General features: G+C 50.9%; 1 protein-coding gene and 2 long non-coding RNA genes across 7 annotated transcripts; 2 read left to right on the forward strand and 1 right to left on the reverse strand.

Annotated features, from left to right (window-relative positions):
* Positions 1–49: 49 nt before the first annotated feature.
* Positions 50–20,567, reverse strand: CHRNA2 (cholinergic receptor nicotinic alpha 2 subunit). 5 transcript variants are annotated; one of them, XM_032265360.1, is made up of 7 exons: positions 18,899–20,567; positions 11,478–11,664; positions 10,248–10,468; positions 9,819–9,863; positions 7,759–7,868; positions 3,264–4,278; positions 50–2,033 (listed from the first exon to the last, which is right to left on the reverse strand). In XM_032265360.1, exons 2-7 carry the CDS (start codon positions 11,548–11,550, stop codon positions 1,908–1,910), a joined length of 1,590 nt encoding a protein of 529 aa, XP_032121251.1. In that variant the 5' UTR covers positions 11,551–11,664; positions 18,899–20,567; the 3' UTR covers positions 50–1,907. The 5 variants fall into 5 exon arrangements, with proteins under 5 accessions (XP_032121251.1, XP_032121253.1, XP_032121254.1 ...); XM_032265362.1 differs by having other exon boundaries at positions 10,248–10,407; positions 18,899–20,564; XM_032265363.1 differs by lacking the exon at positions 18,899–20,567 and having other exon boundaries at positions 10,248–10,407; positions 11,478–12,455.
* Positions 4,103–5,688, forward strand: LOC116541295. The gene is made up of 3 exons (XR_004264776.1): positions 4,103–4,235; positions 4,687–4,773; positions 4,945–5,688. It is a non-coding gene; the product is annotated as an uncharacterized LOC116541295 (long non-coding RNA).
* On the forward strand, positions 10,369–13,309 carry LOC116541297. The gene is made up of 2 exons (XR_004264778.1): positions 10,369–10,444; positions 11,062–13,309. It is a non-coding gene; the product is annotated as an uncharacterized LOC116541297 (long non-coding RNA).
* Positions 20,568–24,437: the final 3,870 nt, after the last annotated feature.

The raw sequence follows: 24,437 nt of genomic DNA on the forward strand, positions 1-24,437 counted from the left end.
GTGACACTGGCAATATTGAGGTGTGGCTGGCAAGGAGGGTGCCGCACAGTTGAGTGAGCAGTAGATGCAGCTTTATTTACTCTCTTTATCACATGCAAGGTGGACGGGAGATGTGGATAACAGGAGCGAACATCACTGTCCCAGGACAGCGGGTCTGGAAGGCTGGACCTGAGAGCTCTGAGGCCTCCGAAGAACAGGTGGGAGGAGAGGGGAGGCTGGGGCTGCGTGCACAGAAGTAGACAGGAGCCAGAGATCAGATGAGCCATGAGTGGGGGGTTGTGGGAGAGAAGCGAGGTGTGGTGGGGCCTGGGCCAGGGTGTCAAAGGCAGGCAGGTGTGCCCTGGGAGTGTCAGGGAGAGAGACTTCGGGGTTTGGAAGGAGGAGACCCCCTAGGACCAGAACAACTGGAAGCTCCCCCTGCTCAGCTTCCTACCTGGAGCCTCCACGCCGTTTCGAGAACCCAGTGGCCATATCTGTTAGCTGCCAAGGGCCCACTCTCGGGCCTGGACAGAGCTGGGGAGAAGTCTGCTGCCCGATCCCAGGAGCAGCCGTTCGGCCTGGGCTCCTGGGTGCAGACTCGGGCTTCGGGATGGTGCTTTCCAAGGTGCACACACAGGCTGCTCTGAAGGGTTCAGGGCAGGTCAACACACCTCGGGGCTCTGGGGGAGATGGGGCAGGCTGGCAAGGGATGGGACCACAGCTTTTGTCATCTGCACAGCAGTCTTGGGGCCCAAACAAGCCAGCTTGCTCTCCTCAACCACTCAGAGCAAATGCCTTGAGCACAGTACTCACCCTGCGCCATGCTAGGTGCTGGGGGTGGGAAAAGTAACAGGCAGAGGCCCTGCCCTTGAGAAGTTTAGAATCAAAGGAGCTGAAGGCAAAGATCTTCAGCTCCCAAGTGAGGCCTCCTTCCGATGGAGCCAGGCATAGGGAACAGGGTGCCTGGGGAGGGGGGGACGGGAGGAGGGGAGGAGGGGTGGAGGGAGGGAGGATAGGGCAAACGAGATGAGTCTGAGTTGGGTCAGAGCGGCTCAGGATGGTCTTTCTTGTTTGGCTGCTGCATGTGTAGGGACATATGGAGCCCCCGCAGGCCGTGGCTCTCAGCTGTGCCAGACCTCCTGGGGGCTGCTGGTGCAGAGCCACTTTGCAACAAGGAAGGGAGGGGAGTGACGTCAAGGAGAAGCCTGAGGGCTCCAAGGTGCTTCCAGGTGGATGGAATAGCCCAGTCACCTGTATCCAACCATCCGTCCCTCCCCTGTAGGGAAGATCCACTCCACACGCAGGCCCTGCCTCCCGCTTCCTCCCCTTCCAGAAGAGCCTGTATCACCCCCCTGCTGGACCGTCCAGCTCAGAACCCTGCAGGCTTGGCCAGACTCCGAACTTCATCCCCAGCCTGGCTGAGAGAGATCCCACCTGGCTCTCCAAGCTCCCACCTCGCCTGGCTGTTCTGGCACTTTGGGCTCATTCCCAAATCCAAACATCGTTCAGAGCCCTTCCACCCCAAGGAACCCTCCCCTTTGCCCCACGACCCCTCCTTTGAGGTCTGCCTTCCCTTCCTCATCACCCTGGCCCCAGCATCCCCCGGGTTGACTCTTCTGTCACTTGGGGTCTGCACCGCTCCTCCAGGAGAATCCGACTCTGCTCCACTTGGTCACCACCATCTTGTGACCTTCTGCAGAACTTCCCTAGCTCCTCAGCATCCAAAACAGGGCTTTTTGTCCAGCAGGCTCTCAGCCCTGATACAATCCTGTTAAGCTGGATGGAAGCCTGCGATACCGGGGCCAGGGTCAGGACTCCACAGAGAGGCACCTGCTGACCGCAAAGGGGACACTAGAGGCAGCTGCAGCAGAGATGGTCAAAAGATGGTCAGCAGTGGTGCCCTGGCAGCCAACTCGAGGGAGGTGCGGTCAGATCATTCCAGCTAGGAACGGAGGCAAGAAGAGGCCAATGGTCCCCAGGAAACAGACGATGATAAACAGCCAGAGGAAGATCCTGTCGATGACCATGGCGACGTACTTCCAGTCCTCCTTTACCTGTGAGGAAGACAGCGCACAGTGACAGGGACCAGGCCTGGGAATCAGACGCAGCCCCCCATGCACAGCGCCTGCACGGATGGCCAGTGGGGACAGCAGCAACTGCCCCACAGAGACCCAGGGGAGCAAAGGTCAGTGCAGGGAGCTGGGTGACTGGAGGGGAGGGGACAATGAGCGGTTTCAAGGCTCCAGCAAGCTCCCCTGGTGATTCCCCTCGAATCAAAGCCCCTCCACATGCCCAAACCTGTCCATAGTATGCTCCCCGGCTATAGGTAAAGGAGGCTAGAGGGACGCAAAGGGCAGCAGGACCACCCCAGGGCACGAGTCCTCCTAGGGGCCTGCAGTGACATCAGTGCAACACCAGACTTAGCTGCCCACAGGTTGCCACCTCACCCACCTGCTGGAGCTGGGGAGAGGGAAACAGCGAAGGTGGCTGGGACCCCGGGCAGGCTGGGGGTAGGGCAGGGGCTTTGTGAAATTTGGGCTCACAGCCTAGGCAAGGAAGCCTGGATTCCCCACTGCTCCTGGATTACATCATGATTAATTTTCTGATCTAGTCATCAAAGCCACCCAGTAATAACCTCCCTGCCTCTCATCCTTCCCGAGGCTGATAAGAATTTTGTGCTGGAGCAGGGGCCTGCTCACATAGCAATGGCAGATGAGGGCTGGGGCAGGGGACAGGGAGGGGCCAGTGCCATGGCAGGGGCCTGGGGGCAGAGTCCACCTGGTGCAACCAAGAATCTGCAGGATTTATGGCTGAAGAGTGAAGTCTGCAAAATGGCCAGAGGCCAGGAACAAGGAGGCAGAGGAAGAGACCATACAAGACAAGACAAAGGCTGCTCCTGCACAGCTGACTTTCAGGGTCTCTCCTGAAATGTTCTCCCCACCTCCCGCCACCTCCAAGGCAATGGTGGGAGATGGAGGCCTGAGGCAGTCACGGGGTTCAGCATCTGGGGTCCTCCCTCTCCAGCTCTCAGGCTTCCTGTTAGGCTGAGCTGCTCATGCCTGACCCCATGGTGTGTAACCTGCCACCTGCCAATAAGTGTCCTTAGAGTGGCCAGCCACACGTGCTCTCTCTCCATTTATTCCATGTTTCTAAGGACCATGACAAGGGAAGCATGTCCTCACAGGAGGGACCTGAGCTGCCCAAGCTCACACTCTGGGGTGAGGTGGTTCCCTGCTAGGCTTATGGGGCCACCCAGGCTGGCCCCCCTCCCAACCCCAACACACCGAAGAGTCGGCATCCTCGGACCGCAGGTGGTCGGCAATGTAGTGAACGCCTTCCAGTGCCTTCTGCATGTGGGGTGACAGCAGCAGCTCACCCTCCTGCAGCAGAGCTTCAGCCTTGGGACTTGAGGCCCCAGAGTGCAGGTGACCGTGGCTGCAGAGGGTGTCCACGGAGGGGGCCACGTGACCTGCACGCGCCCATCTGTCCTCCTCCTCCACCACAACCTCCCGCTCCTCCACATCCATGTTGGTCTCCAGCCAGTGATAAGAAGGGCTGAGCTTCAGGCCTGGAGGGTGGCAGAGCTCCAAGGGCGGTGGGGGCCGGTTCATCAGAAGCCACCGGGGCACACAGCCCAGAAGGGCCCCCCTCACCCAGCGGGGCATGGTGTGGGTGCTGGGGGAGCGGTGGTGCACATTCAGCACGAAGACCGTGATGACGATGGACAGGGTGACGAAGATCATGGTGAACAGCAGGTACTCGCCGATGAGCGGGATGACCAGCGAGGTGGACGGGATGATCTCGGTGATGAGCAGCAGGAAGACAGTGAGCGACAGCAGCACGGAGATGCACAGCGTGATCTTCTCGCCGCAGTCGGAGGGCAGGTAGAAGACCAGCACGGTGAGGCAGGAGATGAGCAGGCAGGGGATGATGAGGTTGATGGTGTAGAAGAGCGGCAGCCGCCGGATGACGAAGGCGTAGGTGACGTCGGGGTAGATCTCGGCGCAGCAGTCGTACTTCTTGCTGTTGTAGGTACCTGTGGCATTGACGATGGCCCACTCGCCGCTCTCCCAGTAGTCCTTCAGGTCCACTGTCTGCTCCATCTGCTCCAGGTCGATCTTGGCCTTGTCATAGGTCCAGGAGCCGAACTTCATCTTGCAGTTCTGCTGGTCGAAGGGGAAGAAGGTGACGTCGATGCTGCAGGAGCTCTTGTAGATGGCCGGGGGCACCCAGTGCACAGTGCCCGTGGAGAAGAGGTGGGCCTTGGTCATGTGGGTCACTGCAAACTCCCCATCTGCACTGGGGAGAGGAGAAGAGCTGGGGGGACCCTTGCACACCCACCTGCCTGAGCCAGGCTGCTCAGAGAGCCGGCAGCAGGGGTCCCCCAAGAACCAAGTCAGACCTGGCCACGATGGCAGGGTTTATTTATGCAAGTATGTAAGTCTCCCCCAGCACACACAGGTATAGCCACTGAGCTGTCTTGTCAATTACTACCTTCTTAATTACAAAAGGAGGGATTGTGAGGAATAGAGGGAAGTACCAAGAATTCTAAAAACAACCACTAATAACATTTTGATGTTTATATATATAATGTAAAATGATTGTATATCATCTATCAATGTATGACAAATATATAGCTTTGTGATCTGGGGTACATGTCATTTGATTGCCTGTTTTTATTCATGTAATATTTTATTTTGTTTGCAGTAAGGAAAGAGTTGAATAGACACAAGGCCAGCCACGCCATGTGGGAGATGGAGTTAGCACTCAAAGCATGTCTTCCAAAGTTCGCAGGTTAGAAGTTTTTCAAAGGCAGTTTTGGGGAAGGGGTGGGTGTGGCTATGTGCTTGCTGCTGATTGGTTGGGGTGGAGGTGACATCACGGGGGGGGGTCAGAGCTGTCCTGCGCATTGAAGGTTTAATATTTTAGAGTGATATCTATGTCTCTGTTTTTCTTCCCAAGCAGATGATGAGTCGGCCCCTCAGGAGAGGGACCCATTTCCACCTGGGATCATCCTTGCTCAGAAGAGACAAAACATCTTTGCGGGTGAAGGTACTCCCTTGAGTGTATCCATTTAACATGTGTTTTTGAGCCAGCCTCATCCACTAGGGCCTGTAACAGAACTGTGCAGAAGAGGAATATGAGATAAGGTCCCTGTCCTTAAGGAGTCGTGAGGAAATGAGACGTCTCCAGGAACCACTGCAACAACAGGGAGGCAGTTGCCAACACTAGGAGGGTGGTCCGGGTGTTCCCTGGACGCTTTGTGGGGAAACTCCCTTCTGGAAAGCGAGCAGGGTCATGGAGAAGCCTGCCGAAGCGAGGATTTGGCTGAGAAATGGGCAGAGAGCCTTACCGGTAGAGGGTCCCACAGGGAGCAGGTGGGAAGTGCAAAACTCACAGGGCGTGCTGCGGCTAAGAGCAGAGGGCGAGTCGGGGGTATCATGGAACTAGGCATTGGAGGACCCACAAGGGGTCTGGGGACACTGGAATAATGGTGACCTGTCAGGCAGCGCTTCCTGGAGGCCGCAGTCCCTGATTCTGCCAGGAGGTGGCTGGGGGGCTCCTGCTTAAGTCTTAACCATCCTCCCTCCCCCTCCAATTCCCACAGTCAATCCTAAACTCCAAGAAATCAGCAGAGTGCTTGGAAACACGGGGCTTTTTTTCCCCCATGAAGTAGTTTCATGGTAGAGATATAGGCAGGCTGGAAATAGGAACTTTGAAAGAGAGTAACAAATACCTTGTTTAAAAAAAAAGTATCTTTTTTTTCTGAGAGAGTCCCACTCTGTCACCAGGCTGCAGTGCAGTGGCGCGATCTCTGCTCACTGCAACCTCCATCTTCTGGATTCACGTGATTCTCCTGCCTCAGCCTCCCAAATACCTGGGACTAGAGGCGCAAGCCACCACACTCTGCTAATTTTTGTATTTTTAGTAGAGACGGGGTTTCACCATGTTGGCCAGGGTGGTCTCGATTCTTGACCTCATGATCTTTCCGTCTGGGCCCCCCAAAGTGCTGGGATTACAGGCATGAACCACAGCACCCGGCCAAAAAAATTTGTTTTAAGCATTTTGTTTTTCACACACAATGACCGCTAGATGGCAACATGTGCTCATTTTGGGGAAGGAACGTTGCAAATTCTTTGAGGCCTTCCAGTTAACCTTGAGTGGGGTATCTGGGTGGAGGGGACCCTTCTCTAAATGTCAGCATGACTTTGGCTTGGAATTTTGTCCCCCAGAAAAATTTCTTGTAATAATCAAGTAACACTGGCTGAAGTCTTGTTAATCCTCAAACTCAAAGTCATGTTTGATGTAGGACTTTGCTCCTGACCTCTGCCACATGTACAGGAAGCAGAAACCAGAAGGATCCTGGGTGCCAGCTATGGGCACAGAGCTATCATGGGGTGGAGAGTTTGTGAGTCCCACAGCAGCCGCAAACACTAGGTACCTGCGGTGTGAGAGCTGCCAGTGTGAGAACCCGTGATGAACATGTGTTCGACAAAATGGCTTCAGTGAAAGGGCTTAGTTCTGACCAGAACTGGACAGTGTAGAAAACCATCTGACCCATCTGAAGAGCAAAATCCAGAAATGGGTCGTTTTTCCTTTTATTTCGTTCTTTAAAAATAGCATTTCCAAAGTAGGATCAAATGAATTGGGAAGTGCTGGACTAGGTGGCTGTCTTTGCTGCTGAACTTCTAAAACCATTTTTTTAAATGCTATTGTGCTCTGCCATTTTCCAAAGGCCTTAGGCAGGGAGGGGTGTGGGTGTTATCCTAAATTATTTGACCACAGAGCCCTTTTTCACGCCTATTTATAACTCAAGCCATCCTCCTTACAGCCCCACCTTAGAAAACATTTTTAGATGAACATAACACCATCTTTTCATCTTAACTTCTTAACTTCTAAGGGAAGAATTGCCTGATACCAAACACAGAAATGAAATCATAGATGTCTATTTATTCTATCAAAACTTCCTTTTTCTTTTTTTGAGATGGAGTCTCACTTTGTTGCCAGGCTGGAATGCAAGGGCATGATCTATGCTCACTGCAACTCTGCCTCCTGGCTTCAAGCGATTTTCCTGCCTTAGCCTCCCAAGTAGCTGGGACTACAGGCACACATCACCACAGCCAGATAATTTTTGTATTTTTAATAGAGATAGGGTTTCATGGTGATGGCCAGGATGGTCTTGATCTCTTGCCCTTGTGATCTGCCCGCCTCAGCCTCCCAAAGTGCTGGGATTATACGCGGGAGCCACTACGTCCGGCCCAAAACTTTTTTATTGATTTATTTTTGTCCACTGGGACTCTCTTCAGATTACTCTCCCTTCTACCAACCTCTTGTCACTGTGGTCAAAGATTACTCCTTTTTAGTTTTGAAGACAACCGTAAAATAACATGATTGGGAGAAAGAAAACCACATAGCAAGTGGGCGCATGCCCTTTGAAGGTATTGGCCTGCTGCTGCCTGCCCATCTGCACAACACTGCCGCCCCCACAGCTCCAACCCCACGGGATTGTTCTTTGAGCCTGCACCACTTTTTTCAAAGAATACTCAGTATTGACAAATCTGTGTCCCTCTAACGCAGTGCCAGGTGCTGATACCCAACGGGTGCTCAGCTGCCACTCATTTTGGTGTAGAGCAAGAACAAGAGGAAATAAATGAAGGAATGGTCAGGGGGAGACAACCTCCGCAGAGCAGTCATGAGGGAGGCGAGGAAGCTGTCTCCAGGGGCACACCCCGGCAGGGGTCCTCCCATCCTCCCCCCAGGACCCCAGTGGCTTCCTACTTGTTGTAGAGGACAATGTCGGGGATCCAGATCATCTCGGAAGGGACCCGGAGGGATGTGATGTTGCCGAAATCTGCGGGGTTCCAGCGCAGTTTGTGGTCACTCCACTCCTGTATGTGGGGAGGGACTTGTGTCAACCTCGTTTCCAGGGAGCAGCCTAGGGCAAAGCTAGCGCAGCCTGAGGGTGCCCAGAGCAGAACTGGGCCGAGCAGCCCCTTCGGAGCAGCCAGGGCTCCCCATCCAGCCCGGAAGAGTGGAGGGAACTGCGGGCTGGGAAAGGGCTCTGAGCAAGTAACCAACCTTCTCGCTTTGCCTGGACTTTAGCCGTCCAGGTCCTAGTTCACCCTGGTCCTGCCTCTAGTCTTCGTGCTGCCTATCCCCGGCTGGATGACCCCAGCGGGCCACCTCACTCATCTCGAGTGAAGTCTCTCATTTTTAGTGCATCACACTTTATGGTTTGTTTTATACTCTCCATCTAGGAAAAGCCTCCATGGAAGAGGCAAGCAGGGAATGCATCTCCCCATTTAGCAGATGAGCAAACCGAGGACCAGAGACAGGAGAATCAACTTGCCAGAGGCATACAGCGAGGCAGTGGAGTTACCCAAGGACCTTCAAGCTGCGCTCCCAAGTGCCCCGCAGGGGTCCCACCAGACTGGGCCCCACCCCGCCTCCACCAAGGCAGGTCCCAGGCAGTGCCCCTACCTCCATCAGGTTCCTATTCTCTCTCCGTAGTCCATCTGTCAAGTTTTCAGGTCCAACCATCATTTTGAGGCACCATACCACACTGGGGTACATTAATCCTCCCAGGCATGTGGCAGTAGAATGTGTTATCCCCATTTTGCAGATGAGGAAACTGAGGCTCTGAGCAGTTACATAGCTCACCCAGTATCACTAGCCAATCAGAGGCGTTGCTGATTGGCCTGACTCAATTCCAGTACTCCTTCCTTGCCCTGCCACCCCAACCCTGAAGCCCAGGCGAGCAGCCTCTGGGGACAATTGTGGCAACCAGGTTCTAGGCCTGCCTCCCTGCATACACACACAGCATGACTGGGTAGCTTCCAAGTTCCTGCTTCCCTCTGGCCCTCAGCTGACACATCTGTAAGATGAGCCAAGTGATCCCTAACAGCACCTAGATGACGTCTTCAGAAAGAGGGAAGCCTCCAACCTAAGCGGGATCCATGCTCCCTTTCCTGAATCTAACCGGGCTTCAAGACTGCCTTGACCAGTAGTGTACAACAAGATTAATGCTGGCCCACTTTCTTTTATTTCCTGTCTCTTGGGTCCCTCACTCTGGAATCCCTGAGCCACGAGGCAAGAAGTCCGACTCCCCTGCTGGAGAGACTCTGAGGGTGCCTGAAGAGGGCGAGGGGCCCATCTGAGTCCAGCCTTCCAGAACCTTCCAGAGCCTTCCAGACATCCCTGCTAAGGGACAGATGTGTGAATTAAGCTGTCTTAGACCCTCCAGACCAGACGAACCCTCAGTCATATACCACCAAGTGATCCTAGTGGTCGCCATATAAAGCAGAAGAAACTGCCCGTATTCCTGGCCGTAAAGCTGTGAGATCCAGTGAGCTGGCAGCTACTGGGAGCCTGTAAGTTTGGGGTATTTGGGTGGCAGCACAGACATTAAGCACTCGGCATTCTCCCATAGGAGGAGCCTGGGGCTTGGGGTCAAGAACAGCTGGGCCCCCTTTTCCAGCCCAGCTGCTCTCTGCTTCCTGCTCTCCTGAGCTATAAAAGGGGCAGAATGAACCCCCACCCCCGTGGGGCTTTGGGGAGGATTCCCAAGTAACAGGGATGAACAGATGCCTGCTACCAGGGAAGCACTGCTTGGCTCTTGCAGGTGACCTTCTCAGGCACTAGACTCAAGTCCAGCCACAGAACACAGGCCTTGTGGAAAATGTCAGTTTTGGGAACACCCCACGTGGCACCTGCTTGGTAAACTGTGAGTTCAGGGTCTTGCTGCTCCCTGGTCTCTCACTAGCGAAGAAGTCCTGGGGGGCTCTGGGGTCCACGGGTTCCCAGTCCCCTCCCGCCTGGACTGAAGGAGGGGCCCTCACCTGCTTTAGCCAGACATTGGTGGTCATCATTTGGTTCTTCTCATCCTGGCCCAGAAAGAAAGCGGAGCAATTAGAGGGGTGAGCCCAGAAGACAGGGTGGAGTGGGATGGACTGTTTCAGACCCTCTGATAAGATGGACATCCCAAGCCCAGCCCACCTGACATCCACTCTGACACCCCCACCTTTACTCAGATTCTCTGGGTATCTTACTCAGATTCACACAGACACTGCTTCCAATCAACGCCCTCCTAGAAGGGGGCTCCAGAGCTGGGAGAGGGGAGGGCGTAGCAGCCCCGGGAAGAGCCGTCCCCACCGTGACCCCAGGTCACTGCGTGAGGGCCCGGATGGGAGAGATGAAGGGACTGGGGATGCGGTGGGTGGTCTGGGATCTCTTTTTCCTGGGGGCCAGGGATGGGAGGACAGGCGCACCACGTCGATGAGCTGAGCGATGGACAGTCCGAAGCGCACGATCACCACGTCCGAGGTGTTGGGCACGGGGCGCGCCCAGCGGTTATAGCCCCGGAAGAGGTGTTTGAAGAGCCGGTCCTCAGCCTGGGTGTGGGAGCCTCCCTGCGGCAACACCGTGGGGCTGGGAGAGGAGAGGGGCTCTACGGGAGCCCTGGAAGGTGGGTGCTTGGCTTCCTCTCCACCTGCCACAAATCAGAGCCATTTAGCCTCACTGAGCTTCAGTTTGCTCATCTGTAAAATGGAGCTGCTACTCCAGAACCTATCTCAAAACACTGTTGAGGATGGCAGATGATGGTGTCTATCAGAGCTGAGCACAGCGTGAGCAGGCTGTGGGGTCAGAGCTCAGGAAAGTTCAGCTGCTTTGTGGCATCAGAGAAGAAAAGAGTGGGAAATAGTACTGCCAGGTTTTGGGGCGGCGGCAAGAGGAAGAGGCAGAGGCTGGGAAGTGGGGAAAGCTGAATCTAGAGACAAGATTCAGCTCCACGTGGAGTAGCCCCATGGGGGCGGGGATGGGGAAGTGGGGGAGACACCTGGTCTAGGTGGGGGGCTGCAGGGAGAAGGGATTCAACATTGCAGTGAACCTGACCAGGGGAAGCAGTCTCCCGTTCCCACCCACTTGTCCGATAAACCAATCATGCTAACGTGGAAATTGACTGCTTTGGGAACCTCCCCAATTTTTTCTTAAACTGTGGATATTTGCTACTTCCTATCAGATAAACAAAGCGTTTCAAAATGTTTCTATGACATCGCTCATGTCAATTTTCACTGTGTTCAGCAAACAGCTTCACCCCTTCAGGGCTCTGCTGTTTAAGCAAGCCGAGAACTACAGCTCCAAATCCCAGACAAACGTGTCAGCACCATCTGTGACAGAACACTGTGTCCCGAGTGCCTCCTGTATCCTAGATGCTGGTCACAAACTTTCATTTAATTCTCACAATAGGCCAGGGAGGTCCACAACACTATTTGCGTTTTGCAGCTGAGGACAGTGAAGCTTGAAGACATTTAAGGTGACACAGACGCTCACGTTAGAGCTGTGACTGCCCCTCCACCTCTCCCAGTGGAACCAGCCACCTGGCTGGTGGCCTCTGAAGTCCCCTGCAGCTTGTCCACCTGCAGACTCCTCCCTACAGTTTTTTTGTGAGCCGACAGGTGTGAGATGAAGTCTTACAATGACAGGTGACAGACACTCACCTGCTGGGATCAGAAGGAGCCACCACAGGCTGAGCTTCGTGAAGGACAAAAGAGCAGGACAGGAGGGGCCCATGGCTTCCCCTGAGCATCAGGAGTTCAGATCAGGGCTTTGCTGTGGTTGCTCCTTGGACCGTGTCCCCAGCAGAGTTGCAGCTGGATTCTGCGAGGCTTCCTGTCACCACCAAACCTGAGCAAGCCCAGGAAAGGGCCCTTAGGAACATGTACTCTTGACATAGACATACTTCTATTTCTCACACTTTACACAGGCATGAAAAGTGAGCAAAAGGCCCTCAGCAGGCCTCTCAGCAGTTAAGTGCGCCTGGGCTCTCCCTGGTTTATTGGGGAATCAGCCTCTTCCTCTTTCTCCAGCGTCAGCTAGGGACTCTGCCCTAAGACCAGCCCTGACATGCTGGACAGAAGAGGGCGCAGGATCACACCAAGGTCCCCATTGCTTTGCCTCAGTGCTCCTTTGTAAAATGTGGGTAATCATACTGCAAAGAGTGGTTAATAAAAGAATCATGGTAGTATTCAGTACTATTCACAAGATTCAAAGGGTGGAAACAGCCTTTTGTCCAAACAAATGTCCATCAGCTGATGAATGGATGGACAAAAGGCAGTAAATCCTTACAAGAGAACACGATTCCACCATAAAAAGGACTGAGGCACTGCCGCATGCTACAGGGTGGAGGAACCTCAAAAGCATTGTGCAAAGTACTAGAGGCCAGTCGCAAAAAGCCACACACTGAAGGTGATACTGTAAAATATCTATTTGGTCTTCAATCCTGTTTCCTGGAATACAACTCCTAAGATAGTTGGAATCTCCAAAACGATGTCCTTTTGCGTGACTGGTGGCTGGCAGCCCCTGCATAGCAGCAGGATGGGGCTGGTCACAGGGAGACCAAGGCAGGATTTAAAGGGTTGGGACTTTCAGCCCCACTCCTCAAACCTCCAGGGACAGAAGAGGAGCTGAAGGTTAAATTGATCACCAATAGCCACTGGATTAATCAGTCATGCTGCATAATGAAGCCTTCATAAAAACCCAAAAGGACAGGTTTTGAAGAGCTTCTAAATGGCAGAAAATTGGAGGTTCCTGAGGGGTGACGAGCCTGGGGAGGGTTTGGAATCTCCATACGCCTTCCCATACCTTACCGTATGCATCTCATCACCTGTAACTTACACTCTCTTTTATATGCCAGTGTTTCCCTGAGCGCTGTGACCCACTCTAGCAAGTTAGTTGAACCCAGAGAGGGGATCATGAGAACCTCAATGTATAACCAGTGGGTTAGAAGCACCGGTAAAACAACCTGGGACTTGTGATCGGCATTGAAATTGGGGGGCAATGTTAGGGACTGAGCCCTCAGCCTGTGGGATCCGAGCTGTCTCCAGGTGGATGGTGTCTGAATTGAATTAGAAGGCACTCAGCTGGTCTCTGCTGCAGAATTGACTGCTGACGTGCAGGTGGGAGAAATCCCCACATCTTTGGGGGTCACAGAAGTCTTCCATGTCGATTGTTATGGAGTGAGAGCAGAGGAAAACAGTTTGCGGTTTTTTTTTACACAGTGTATGATCCCACTGATACGGGATATGCAGAATAGGTAAATCTATAGAGACAGAACATAGATCAGTGGTTGCAGGGGCAGCGGGAAGGAGGGATGGGAAGTGACTGCTTAATGATCACTGGGTTTCCCTCAGCAGGGATAAGAAAGCTCTGGAGCTACATGATGTGATGCTGCACAGATGTGGGGATATACAATATTCAGCAAATGGCACGCTTTAAACGGGTGCATTTTATGGTATTTGAATTATATCTCAAGAAAAGCTATTATCAAAAACATAAACACCTCCTGGATTAAGAAGCAGCAGCTAACTCTCTTGACTGTGGGAACAATGATATTTGCCAGAGATGGGGAACCAAGATGCAGAGTTCTAGTGACCAGAAGAACATGGATGTCAAAGGTGAGGGTAAACATGATGTTTCACATGAAATGAATGTTTCAGAAATGGGAGAGTTGGGGAAAGCAGTATTTTTAAATGTTCTTTTACACAGTATGTGATTTAAAACATACATACATATATATGTATCACTAAAATAACATGATTGCCTTAAAAGTTTGTACATTCAAATTAGCATTTTCTGAAACAGCACCCTGATGGGCCTCATATTCAGGGACATGTTGTGTATGTGGCCTAGAGAGATAATAATGGCTCTCGGTACAGATAGGGGGTACGGGATTTCCTTTGGGAGGATGAGAATGTTCTGGAATTAGATAGTGGTGATGGCTGCACAATGTCCCAATTTGTACTAAACGTCACTAACAATCAATTTTATGTTATGTGTATTTTGCCACAACTTTAAAAAAAAAAAAAGGGTAAAAGTGGCTTGAAAAATATAAACCAAGGGTGAGCATGGTAGCTCATGCCTGTAATTCCAGCACTTTTGGAGGCCAAGATGGGAGGAATGTGTGAGTTCGGCAGTTCAAGACCAGCCTGGGGAACATAATGAGACCCCCATCTCTATAAAAAAAATTTAAAAATTAGCTGGGCATGGTGGCATGTGCCTGTGATCTCAGCTACTGAGGAGGCTGGGAGGATGGCATGAGCCGGGGAAAGTCAAGGCTGCAATTATCTCTGATCATGCCACTGCACTCCAGCCTGGGTGACAGAGCAAGATCCCATCTCAAAAGGAAAATAAAAATAAAAGTAAACCACCGGGTATGATCTGTGTAAGGCCGGTCAGTCCCCCTGGGATTCTGTCTTAAGATAAAGATCGAACACTTTCTGCCCTGCGGGAGGAGTGACGGGAGCGAACGGGATCACTTGTGCCCATGAAAGGCCCCAGGGAACTGCAGAGGGCTGGGCAGGGAGCAGGTTGCCCTTGCGGTTGTCAGGGCCCATGACCCAGTGCCATTGCACAGTGACGGTTTGTGCCAAGTAGGAGAAAAGGAAGGTGGGAAGGAATGTGAATTTTAATGTGTTGGAATTGCTGGCATATACTGACTACAGCACAGACACCAGTGTTTTGGGGGAAAGGGGCCCAAATTGAATGAAGTTTCAATTCAAAGAGTCATTGGAAATAGAGGATTACATTTCTCTCCTGTTCCCTTGGGATAATATTGCCCCGTCCACCCGCTACCTGGGATTGCTCCCTTTGCCCCAGCACATAGAGGTTCCTTGTTCCTTCCTGGCTCCGAAAATCCCCAGCTGGCAGGTGGAAAAGGCCGGTGGTTCCCGGTACATGGAGTGAGCTGCCCGAGAAAGCATCCCGCAGCCCTCCCAGGACGGTGCCCCTCCGCGGGAGAGGAGCAGGGGGTCCTGGCAGTGGGAAGCTCCTCCATAAATAGGCCTAGTACACTGGGCTAGAGCTGCCATGTCCACACAACAAACCCTGCAGCTTTACATCATGTGGAAGTAAACTCACATTGCCCTGCAAATTATGCAGAATGTTTGTACAGCACCCACCCCAGCCTGGGCATTGGCCGCTTCTGTGGCTCAGGTGAGCCGCAGCGGCAGGATGCGGGATCTCTGGCCCTCAAAGGTGTAGGGGCTTGTCCCCAGGGGACTTCCCCCAAGCAGGCATGGCAAAGGAAACAGCACAGCTAACTGATTTCCAGAGAGAGCTGGCATCAGCCTCTTGCTCTTTTCTCTTTTAATCTCTTCTTCACACAAATAGATCACCTGTGTTATCTCTGGGCACAGAGATTAGAGGTGATTGTTACTCTTTTTGACAGTTTTCTGCATTTTCCAAATTTCCCACTATCAGGATGTATCAGTTACTTAATGTTAAAGAATTTTCAAGTGGGCAGCAATACCTACGGTGTGCTTTACATGCCCTCCCCTCATCTCACAGCAGCAGGAGCTCACCCAAACTTTGTGTAGATTTGACTCCACTCTTCCATCGCAATGGAGTTCAGTTCAGCAGTCAGCTGTGTACAAAGTGGAGGCAACTCAGGTATCCAGTGACAGATGAATGGCTAAACAAATGTGGTCTACCCATACAATGGAATATTATTTATCCTCAAAAACGACAGAAACTCTGACCCATGCTACAACAAGGATGAACCTTTAGGGCATTATGCTAAGTAAAATAAGCCAGTTACAACAAGACAAAGACAACATGATTCCACTTATAGGAAATCCCTAGAATAGTCAAATTCCTAGAGTCAGAAAGCAGAATGGTGGCTGCCAGGAGCTAGGGGGTGGGGAGTGGGGAGCTATTGTTCAATGGGTGCAGAGTTTCAGTTTAGGGTGATGAAAAAGGTCTGCAGATGGACGGTGGTGATGTCTACACAACAATGTGGATCTTCTTAATGCGATGAACTATATATACTTAATAATGGTTATAGTGGTAAATTATATTATGTATATTTTGCTACGGTAATAATTTTTTTTTAAGTCAGCTGTGTTTATCTGGAATCACCTTAGGGCTGAGGCCCAGGAAATGGGCTCGCCACACTGATCTGAAAGGTCAAATGGGGCTTTCAGAGAAACGTGGAAATTCCTGTCTTAAGGTCGCTCCTTAAGGGTGACCACTGTCTCTTATTCACCTCCTCCCTCCGGCCCCAAGCGCAGCCCCAGCTCACTCTGTGGCTTCCAGGTGTGCAGAGCCACCTGCAAAAGATACCCGGGGAAGGAGGAAGGCTCCAAGGGCCTGCTGAAGGAGACCAAGGCTTGTCAATTTGGGGAGCAGCACTGCGTCAAACATTTGCACTCATGGCGTGATCATTTATTCTTTTCTTTATTTTTCCACTAACCTCATTCACGTTGTTGTTGTTGTTTCTGCTTGGACTGTTAGAGAATGGCACTACCTCACTCTGCATCAGGGCCAACAGTGAGCCAGGCACCAGGGACAAGTCACTGAGTGAGCGTGAGTAGAGAAGAACCACCAGGAAGGAAAATGCTAGAGTCTCATCCACGCATCCACACCTAATGTGGGCATGGCTTTATTCGTTTAGCCCCATTGCTTCCAAGGCCATCCAGGGGGGCCCTTTCCAGGCTTTTTACAACTCTCCACATTGGGAAGTTCTTCCCTGAGTCTGAATCTGTGTAAGCATCTGAGAGATGCTTGAGTTGAGCTGACTTGAGTTTAGAGACCCTTGTGTTGCCACCAGAGGTTAAATTTCACCAATACCCAGGGGCAACTGCAGAGCAGGTGAAGCTTTTTCTCTGCTCTCCGCAATCATCCAAACACCTGACAGTCACAAAGCTGCCTTTCTGGTTCCTTGTCCCTCTTCCATCCTTTCCACCCTGGAGGATTTAAGATCCTCAAAGAGTCCATGCCCTCTCCCATTTACCTGTGGCTCACTGCCATCTAGAAGTTTCACTTGCTAGTTAAAATAAAGAAGAGTTGTGAAATTCCATTGCTTACGTCTACTCTCATACAGGCTTGACATTTTTGCTAGATATTAGAACATGAGGCTGCGTCATTTCAGGGAACGAGCATTTCAGAATCCCCTTTGACGTTAATTCCTAAAAGGTCTTTTTAAGAACACCTGTATTTATGTAGTTTTCAGGTTTACGTGGCATTTTTCCAGCCTCGACCTCATTTGGGCCTCACATGAGCACTAGGAGGCTGTGAGGAAGAGATATTATCCCTTTTATGTAAGTAGAAAAACTGATGTTCTGAGAAGTTGGCCAAAGCCATATGGATAAAAAGCGGTGAAGCTGAGATTCAAGCTAAGGTCTTTAGCTTCTAAACTAGAACGTGATAAATGATGATGTGGCGTGAAGAAGGAGGGCAATTTTGTATAACCAACCCAGCCTCCTGTGTTCTGTAGACCCAGCACTGTGTCTGTCATTGCTAAGCCACCATCAGGACTAAGGTCTACTGAGGACAAGTGAGGAGAGGGCATAGGCACCTCACCCCAAAGGCAGGCCCACCTGGATCCCAGATTCTACGAGGTTCCTCTAGTGTAGATTCACATTCTCATCCAGCCAGCCAATATCACAGTTGCAGACTCCAAGACTATCATCTGTTTCACCTTTTAACCAAGCGCATTTTTTAAAAAGGATATTTTTTTTCTCCAGTAGTGAGAATAGGAATCCAGGCATGCTAAAATTGCATCACCTAGAGAACCAAAAAGAGCCACCTGAGACCCTCCAGAAGAATGTGCAAACAAGACCCAGTGACTCTAGAGGATGTATTCCCAGCAAGATGCCTCAAATCTGCATCCCCTGTGAGGAGCCCACTATATCATTTCATTTGTCACTGGAAACCAAAGGAGGAATTTTCCAGGCGATTAACAGTAATTACAGGAAGCTTCCACCTCTGGTTAGGAAGATGTCAAAAGAAAAAGAGCTGTAGACTTTGACCCTCTCAGTGGCTGGACTGGCAGATTTGCAGAAGAGGAGACAGTGGGCTAAGGTCCCTAACTGGAAAGTGGGTCTGGGTGAATGGGGTGCACAGAGAAGCCTGTATAAAAGAGATTGCATATGGAAACTGCTGAGACATCAGTGTCCCCACTGCGCTTGTGTCACTGCTCCTGTACACCAGTGCCAGCCCACCCCCACCCACCCCCACACTCACGCAGCACCTCCAGCCCGCCTGAATCCTGGCTCCACGGAGGTCAAGGTGATTGGAGCTCCCTTCCCTGTTCGTGGTTCTGCTGTTTGCAGCTTCCCACACATCAGGCCACACTCTCTTTTCACGAACACTTCCTTCTCCCGAAAGCCGGCTTCCATCCCACCTGGTTCCTCCCTGCCATCCCCGAAAGGAGAGTTCTGTCATCACAACCTCCCCAAGCATACGGGTCTCCACTTTATCACAACTGGCAACCCTACACCCCCAAAGAAGCCCCTCCATCAGATAAAACAGTACTGTTTCTACGTCCAAATAAGCTCACTAGAGGTGCTTAGGGGCCAGGGAGCACATTTCTAGCTTTTATATCTGCTTTGATTAATTGCAGAAGTTTAACATCTCAGTGTTGGGTGAGATCTTGAAGGTCATCCGAACTACCACACCAGCGGAGGGAGGAATCCACTTCACAAATTCCAGCATCGGAACAAGCCCAGCTGTGAAGAACTTGAAGAGCCCTGGAAGGTATTTACCTTCTAAGCCAGTAAATAGCATCGGTGTCTGTTAATCTTTTTAGAGCACATAGTCAATTTACTGAATGAATAAATAAATGAACAAAAGAATGGACAGCAGTAATAAAGACATTGGAGCAGATACAGTATAATAAAGTCACTATTCCTGAGACTGGGCTGGCCATTCTAGCCAGGAGGTGTTCATCATCACCTGGCTGTGGACAACCCCAACAGGGACAACCAGGAGATGAAAATATTTCCGGGAGCAGGTGACATTCAGCATTCAGACATAACCGCCTCCTGAGCACCCAGAAACTGCTAATATTTGTTTGACTCCACATCCACAATCTCTTGACATGCACACCACCCCCAGCGTAAGCCTTGGGCGCCTTTCTTACCTGTGGTTACAGAAGAAGACAGGTCGCTCAAAGGATGCAAAGAACCAGCCTGGCTTGGAGATTCTGGGAAGCCTACAAAAGGCACCCCAGAAATAGAGTGGCAGGTACAGAATAGAGCTCAGTCATTTCATTTCATGGGCAAACAGAGGCTGAAGCGTGAGGGTTTAGGAGACACCCCATCAAGAGGAGGACTTACCGTGACAGGCAGTTGGCTTCCCGGGGACGGCTGGGCAAGCTCTGCAGAGAGGTCGGTTTTTCTGGGGCTGCCCAGTTCTGGCAGCCAGAGAGGCTTCACGCAAGTGTCACTAAGGAGGGCAGCCCAGGCAGCCCAGCTCAAGCGATTCTGCAGGTGAAACCCAAGCCTGACCCCAGGAAGGAATGAGGGCTCAGCTCGCAAGCACACAGGCTCACGCTGCCCTCTCCCGCTCTCACTCTCTCTCTCTCAATTTCTCTCTCTCTCTCTCTCTCTCTCACACACACACACACACACCCTCTCTGGAGGGGAAGGAGGAGGAGCCTGTGACTCTCCAGCCTGTGTCCGGTGGGGACAGATGCAGCTCTCCCTCCCTCTGTCCAGTCACCACTGTCCAGTCACGACAAATGCTCCCTTCCCTGCTGTGTGGACACGATGCTCCCTTCCCTGCTGTGTGGACACGATGCTCTCTTCCCTGCTCTGTGGACCCCTGGGCTCCAGGATCACTGCCCGGGGCCCCTGAGTGCACCCATAGGTTCTGGGCCCTGGGTCCTGGGTCTGTCTGTCAAAATAGCAGTAGAGTTTTCAGCAAACTTGGAGTGAGAACAGAGCTGCCAGCCAGCCCGCCGTTCTCCCCTTCCCCTCGTTCCCTGTGGGACCCCTCCCCCGACCAACCTGGAGAACCGCAGGTCACTCATGAGGCCACCAGTGTGGCTGCTTCCCTGTCACCCCCTCAGCCTCCTTGCAGGTGACCTTGCCTTCGATTTTCCAAAGAAGCCTCCTTTTCTCTAGCGTCAGGTCAGGACTCCTGTCTCTTTCCGTGCTTGGCGAATCCTGACCGCTGTGATCTGGACAGCACCCCCTCTATGTACAGCCCAGCCTTTCTCAGACCCTCCCTCCCCTCCCCACTTGTTCCTTCCCCTCAACCCCTAACTAAGCTCATTCCCCATCCTAAAAACACTCTTCAGTTTTGGCCTTTCCCTCAAGCTACTTGCTAGCTCATCTCCCTTAGTTTGTTAAAAGCAAGGGCCCTGGGCATGACCTGGCCACAAACTGCTGAGGCTGGATTTCTAGCTCTCTTCTTGAACATCTGCGTGATCCTGGACCAGCCTCAGCTTCCTGTGCCTCAGTTTCCTCAGATGTAAAAAGAGGATGTGGACAATGGCTCCTGATTCATAGGCTTACTAGGAGGAGTCAATTAGCACAAATAAACACAAATACACACATGCATTGTGCATACATGTGTGCATACGATCGCTAGCATCATCTTTTGAGAGCATTAAAAGACATAAAATACCAAAAAACCATGAACATTCATATTTCCACTCCTCAAATTAACAAATCTTAATACTTTACCATATTTACACACACACACACACACACACACACACACACACACACACACATAGTATATGTGTGTGTCTATATATACATATAAAGTTAGGTGTATACATTTTCCATCTGGAGATGGAAGGAAGAAGGGAAGGAAGGAAGGGAGTGAGGGAGGGAAGGAGGGAGAGAGGCAGGGAGGGAGGGAGGGAGGAGAATATCACAAATTGTATCTATCCGGATTCTTGGTTGCAAGCAATAAAAACCTACCAATTCCTTTAAGTGAAGAATGTTTCTATTGAGGGAGAAAGGGGGGTCACAGAAGCACCTAGAAAGCTGGAGGTGCTGCTTGAAGAGCAGGGAGAAGAGGGAGGCCTCTGTCCCGTGGCCAGCGTGGCGGGCCCTGCTGCTACAGAGCTGCATGTGAACCTGGCACCATCTCGGGTGCTGCTGTCACTGCTGTCCTGGGAAGAATCAGTCCCTGCTCCTGCCGCTGCTGCCATAGTTAATTCTTCTCCAGCCCTGCTCCTTTGTGTCACTGGCTCTGCATACAAAGGTCAGGACAGATGCATCTGATTAAAACCTGTGCTCCCAAACCAGATGACAGGAAGGCCAAGGAAGCAGGAATCTGGGGCTCTGAGCTTCTATGTGGAAGGTGGCCTCTGCCTACTTCAAGAGGGGGGACATTCCTAAATATCTGAAAGTTGTTTCAATGCTGGAAACCCGCACCCCACCCCCCACCACAATCTAGCTCTTTGTCTCCTAACATCAATGCACACTCAACTTTCCATCATCACATTTTGAAAAAAAATGTTTGCACCTAATTGTCCTAAAATTTGTACCCAGAATTTGTTTTAATCAGGTATGGTAAGACATGCAGACACAGAAGTGACTGTCATAACAGAGTGAGTCTGTACTCACAGATCCCTTGACTCAGAAGGGGTGGCACATCCCCGCAAAGCCACATAGGGCCACAAGGAGCAGCACCAGGGAGTGTCAGGAGGCGGAGGCCACAATGAGGGAAGGCTGGCCCCCAGCCTGCATGGGGTTTCCCGGGAAAGCCAGGACATTGCAAGGAAGCAGCTTTCGATGAGACAGACTTCATACTCTTGGTGGGTTCTGGGCTATAGGGGTGGTGTCTGATTGCCCAGTACCTGGCTCTGAGGTGATTTGAGGCAGGAGAAATACTGGCTTGGTGTGTGAGAGTTAGACAATTAGGGCTGTTGTGGATACTGAGTCAAGATTGGGCAGAGGGTTTGTACTATGACTTTAGTGCACCTGTAAAAGCTGGCTGCAGGGGAGACGTAAGCAACGCTGGCTGTTAGTTTGGCCCTGCACATAGTGGATGTCAAACAGACAAATACAGAATCTAACAGAATGCAACCATTCCTCACACAAGCAAAAAGGCCCCCCAAACCCCATCCTAACTCCACAGGGATAGAGCTCCAAGTCTCACCAGGGACCATCCAGCTCCAGGTCCAGCCTCCTGCTCTAATTCAAAACATTTGTTTGCTGCATTCAATGAAGGACAAAACTCCAAGTGGATTGTAGGTTTAGAAAACAGCCCAAGGTAACTTTACTTTGAACTCGATTAAAGTATCTACAGCAGAGAGAAGCAGCAGTGTAAACTCTTCCCTCTCAGCCCTTAGTGATTAAACAGGTTTTACAAAATACAGTTGGGCAATCAAGGACTAGCAGGAAGTGGGGAAGGCATAGGAATGGCAGGAAACCCAAAATAAACCCTAATGAGGGCATTGTAAGTTCATTATGAGTTTAGTGATTGAAATCAGGTATAATTTATAAGTTTTCACTACTACATTAGCCATCTTTTATGATTCATGCTATCGCCTAAAACATATTTCATAAACACTAAAATTAGCAGACATAGGGGTTAGGATTTACATTTCAAAAAGCGATCCAGTTCCCATAGCCCTGCTGGGTAAGCCCTTATCTCTCTGTACCTTAGTAGCAGAAAACACAGGAGAAGCATGACCCATGGAAAAGGGCAAAGCGCAGTGAAATGCAACTGAGACCTTTAATCTTTGCCTAAGCAATTCTGCCAGAAAGGACTGTAACTCACAGGCATTATAAAATATTCCAGACCAGAGCAATTTACTACTTAACCTCTCCTGAATAAATAAAAGTCCATGTGATAGCTTCATAGCTTTCTCTTAACCAAAGAGGAAAGTGAAACACATATTTCTACATTTTAAAATTTTTCTTCTCAAAAGGGACTTTATGAAAGCTAGTTCTGTAGGAGGTGTGTCATTCCTCCTCACTTTACTGTTTTATAAACATACTTATGTATTCATAAGCAATACTGTGCTAGATGCAGAATTCAGAATGCAGGCAACAGAAATTACTGTAGCTGTTTGGTTTTGTTTTGTTTTCGATACGGAGTCTCACTCTGTCACTCACGCTGGAGTGCAGTGGTTCGATCGCGGCTCACTGCAACTTCCGCCTCCCGGGTTCAAGTGGCTCTCCCACCTCAGCCTCCTGAGTAGCTGGGATTACAGGCATGCACCACCATGCCCGGCTAATTTTTTCTATTTAGTAGAGACGGGATTTCGCCATGTTGGTCAGGCTGGTCTCTATTTCCTGACCTCAGGTGATCTATAGGGTCCAGCCTTATAGGGTCCAGTGAGTCCCTCCCTGCTGGTGTGGAGATGAGAAATTAGAAATAAAGACACACTATACATCGGGATAGAGAAAAGAGAGTTTGGGCCCACGGGTCCACTGCTACCCAAAAGCATGGAGACCAGCAGTGGCCCTAAGTGCCTGGACACTCTTTTATTGAGTACAAAGCCGGGGAAAGGCAAGTAGGATGATGTCATGGTGGTCAGTGACAGGGTCAGGTAAATCACATGTCTTGGAGATAGGGGGACTTTGAAGAAGCCCAGGGGAGGAGAAAACCTAAGGAGTCAGCACTTTTTCCATACTTGTCAAGAAATAGCAAGGTCACTATGATTTATGTTACTATTACTAATTCTTATCTTCCAAGGAAAAGAGGAACCAGGTGCAGAAGCAGAACTTGAAAGTAGCCACGGAACGTGACCGCTGAAGTGCAGCACCACATGGAGACAATTAAGTCCCCGGATGTCTGTGGGCCTCCCTGACAGCCCTCAGGCCTCCCACAAGAGCTTGGAGAACTGGAGTTTTCTCCTCGATCCTCAGGGGATGAGACGTCTTGGCCATCTTGGATGTCTCCTTCCCTGGCTGGCTAAACAGCGGGCGCTTTCTCAGTGCTGACACTGTCGCACAGCCGAGGCGTCCTCCAGCAGCCCTTTTGCGGGCGTGACAGAGGACTCAGAGCATCTTGTCTTAGGGTCACCGCCTTTCCATTGCCACTTCAGTCCCATACTTCTTGACCTGAGGCTTATTAGTAAGATTAAAGATTAGATGATTATATATGCGTATACGGTTGTGAGTACATATGAATAGCTATGTGATTATATATGATCATGTATAGGAATAACTATGTAACTATATCTCTAATTTGTTTCTATGTTTATAGGAGAACATGCTGAGGCTTCAGACCCTTGCCTTGGCTCTTGTGGGGTTTTCTCCTGACAGTGATCCACCCGCCTCAGCCTTCCAAAGTGCTGGGATTACAGGTGTGTGCCACCACGCCCAACCTGGAGATTTGAGAGGTTTCATGCTGTATAGTTCAGGTGGCAATTTGCTTTCTATTTTTTTAATTCAGTTCTACCTTTGAGATCAACTAACTTCCTGAGAAACTAGTTTGCTGTATTCCCTTCTCTACTGACCTTTCAGTCTTCAAATCCAGAGTAATCTATTGTCCACCACCAAAGGGCCCACGGAAAGTGTTCTGAAATAACCCAGTGTCATCCAAGTCCAAAATTGCACAGCTTTTTTTTTTTTTCCAGTTCTTTCTGTAACATTTGGCATTGTTGGCTACTCTGCTTCTTGGGCAAGAATCTCAGAAAACACTGCTCCAGGCAGAAGCCTAGAAGAGGTTGCAAAGCTAGGGGAGAAAACAACAGCATAGCTGGCTGA

The sequence above is a fragment of the Sapajus apella genome, unplaced genomic scaffold (assembly GCF_009761245.1).
Source record: "Sapajus apella isolate SASKATOON/1434 unplaced genomic scaffold, GSC_monkey_1.0 scaffold150, whole genome shotgun sequence".
Taxonomy (NCBI): domain Eukaryota; kingdom Metazoa; phylum Chordata; class Mammalia; order Primates; family Cebidae; genus Sapajus; species Sapajus apella.

Bases quoted from the DNA above. Each gene is read 5' to 3' on its own strand.
- CHRNA2 (XM_032265360.1), bottom strand. From the start codon at position 11,550: ATGGGCCCCTCCTGTCCTGCTCTTTTGTCCTTCACGAAGCTCAGCCTG. The intron at 4,279-7,758 runs GTAGGAAGCCAC...TCCTCTCCCCAG, and splicing joins GACATTGTCCTCTACAACAA to TGCAGATGGGGAGTTTGCAG. The intron at 2,034-3,263 runs GTGTGTTGGGGT...TCTTCCTCACAG, and splicing joins CCGAGGATGCCGACTCTTCG to GTAAAGGAGGACTGGAAGTA.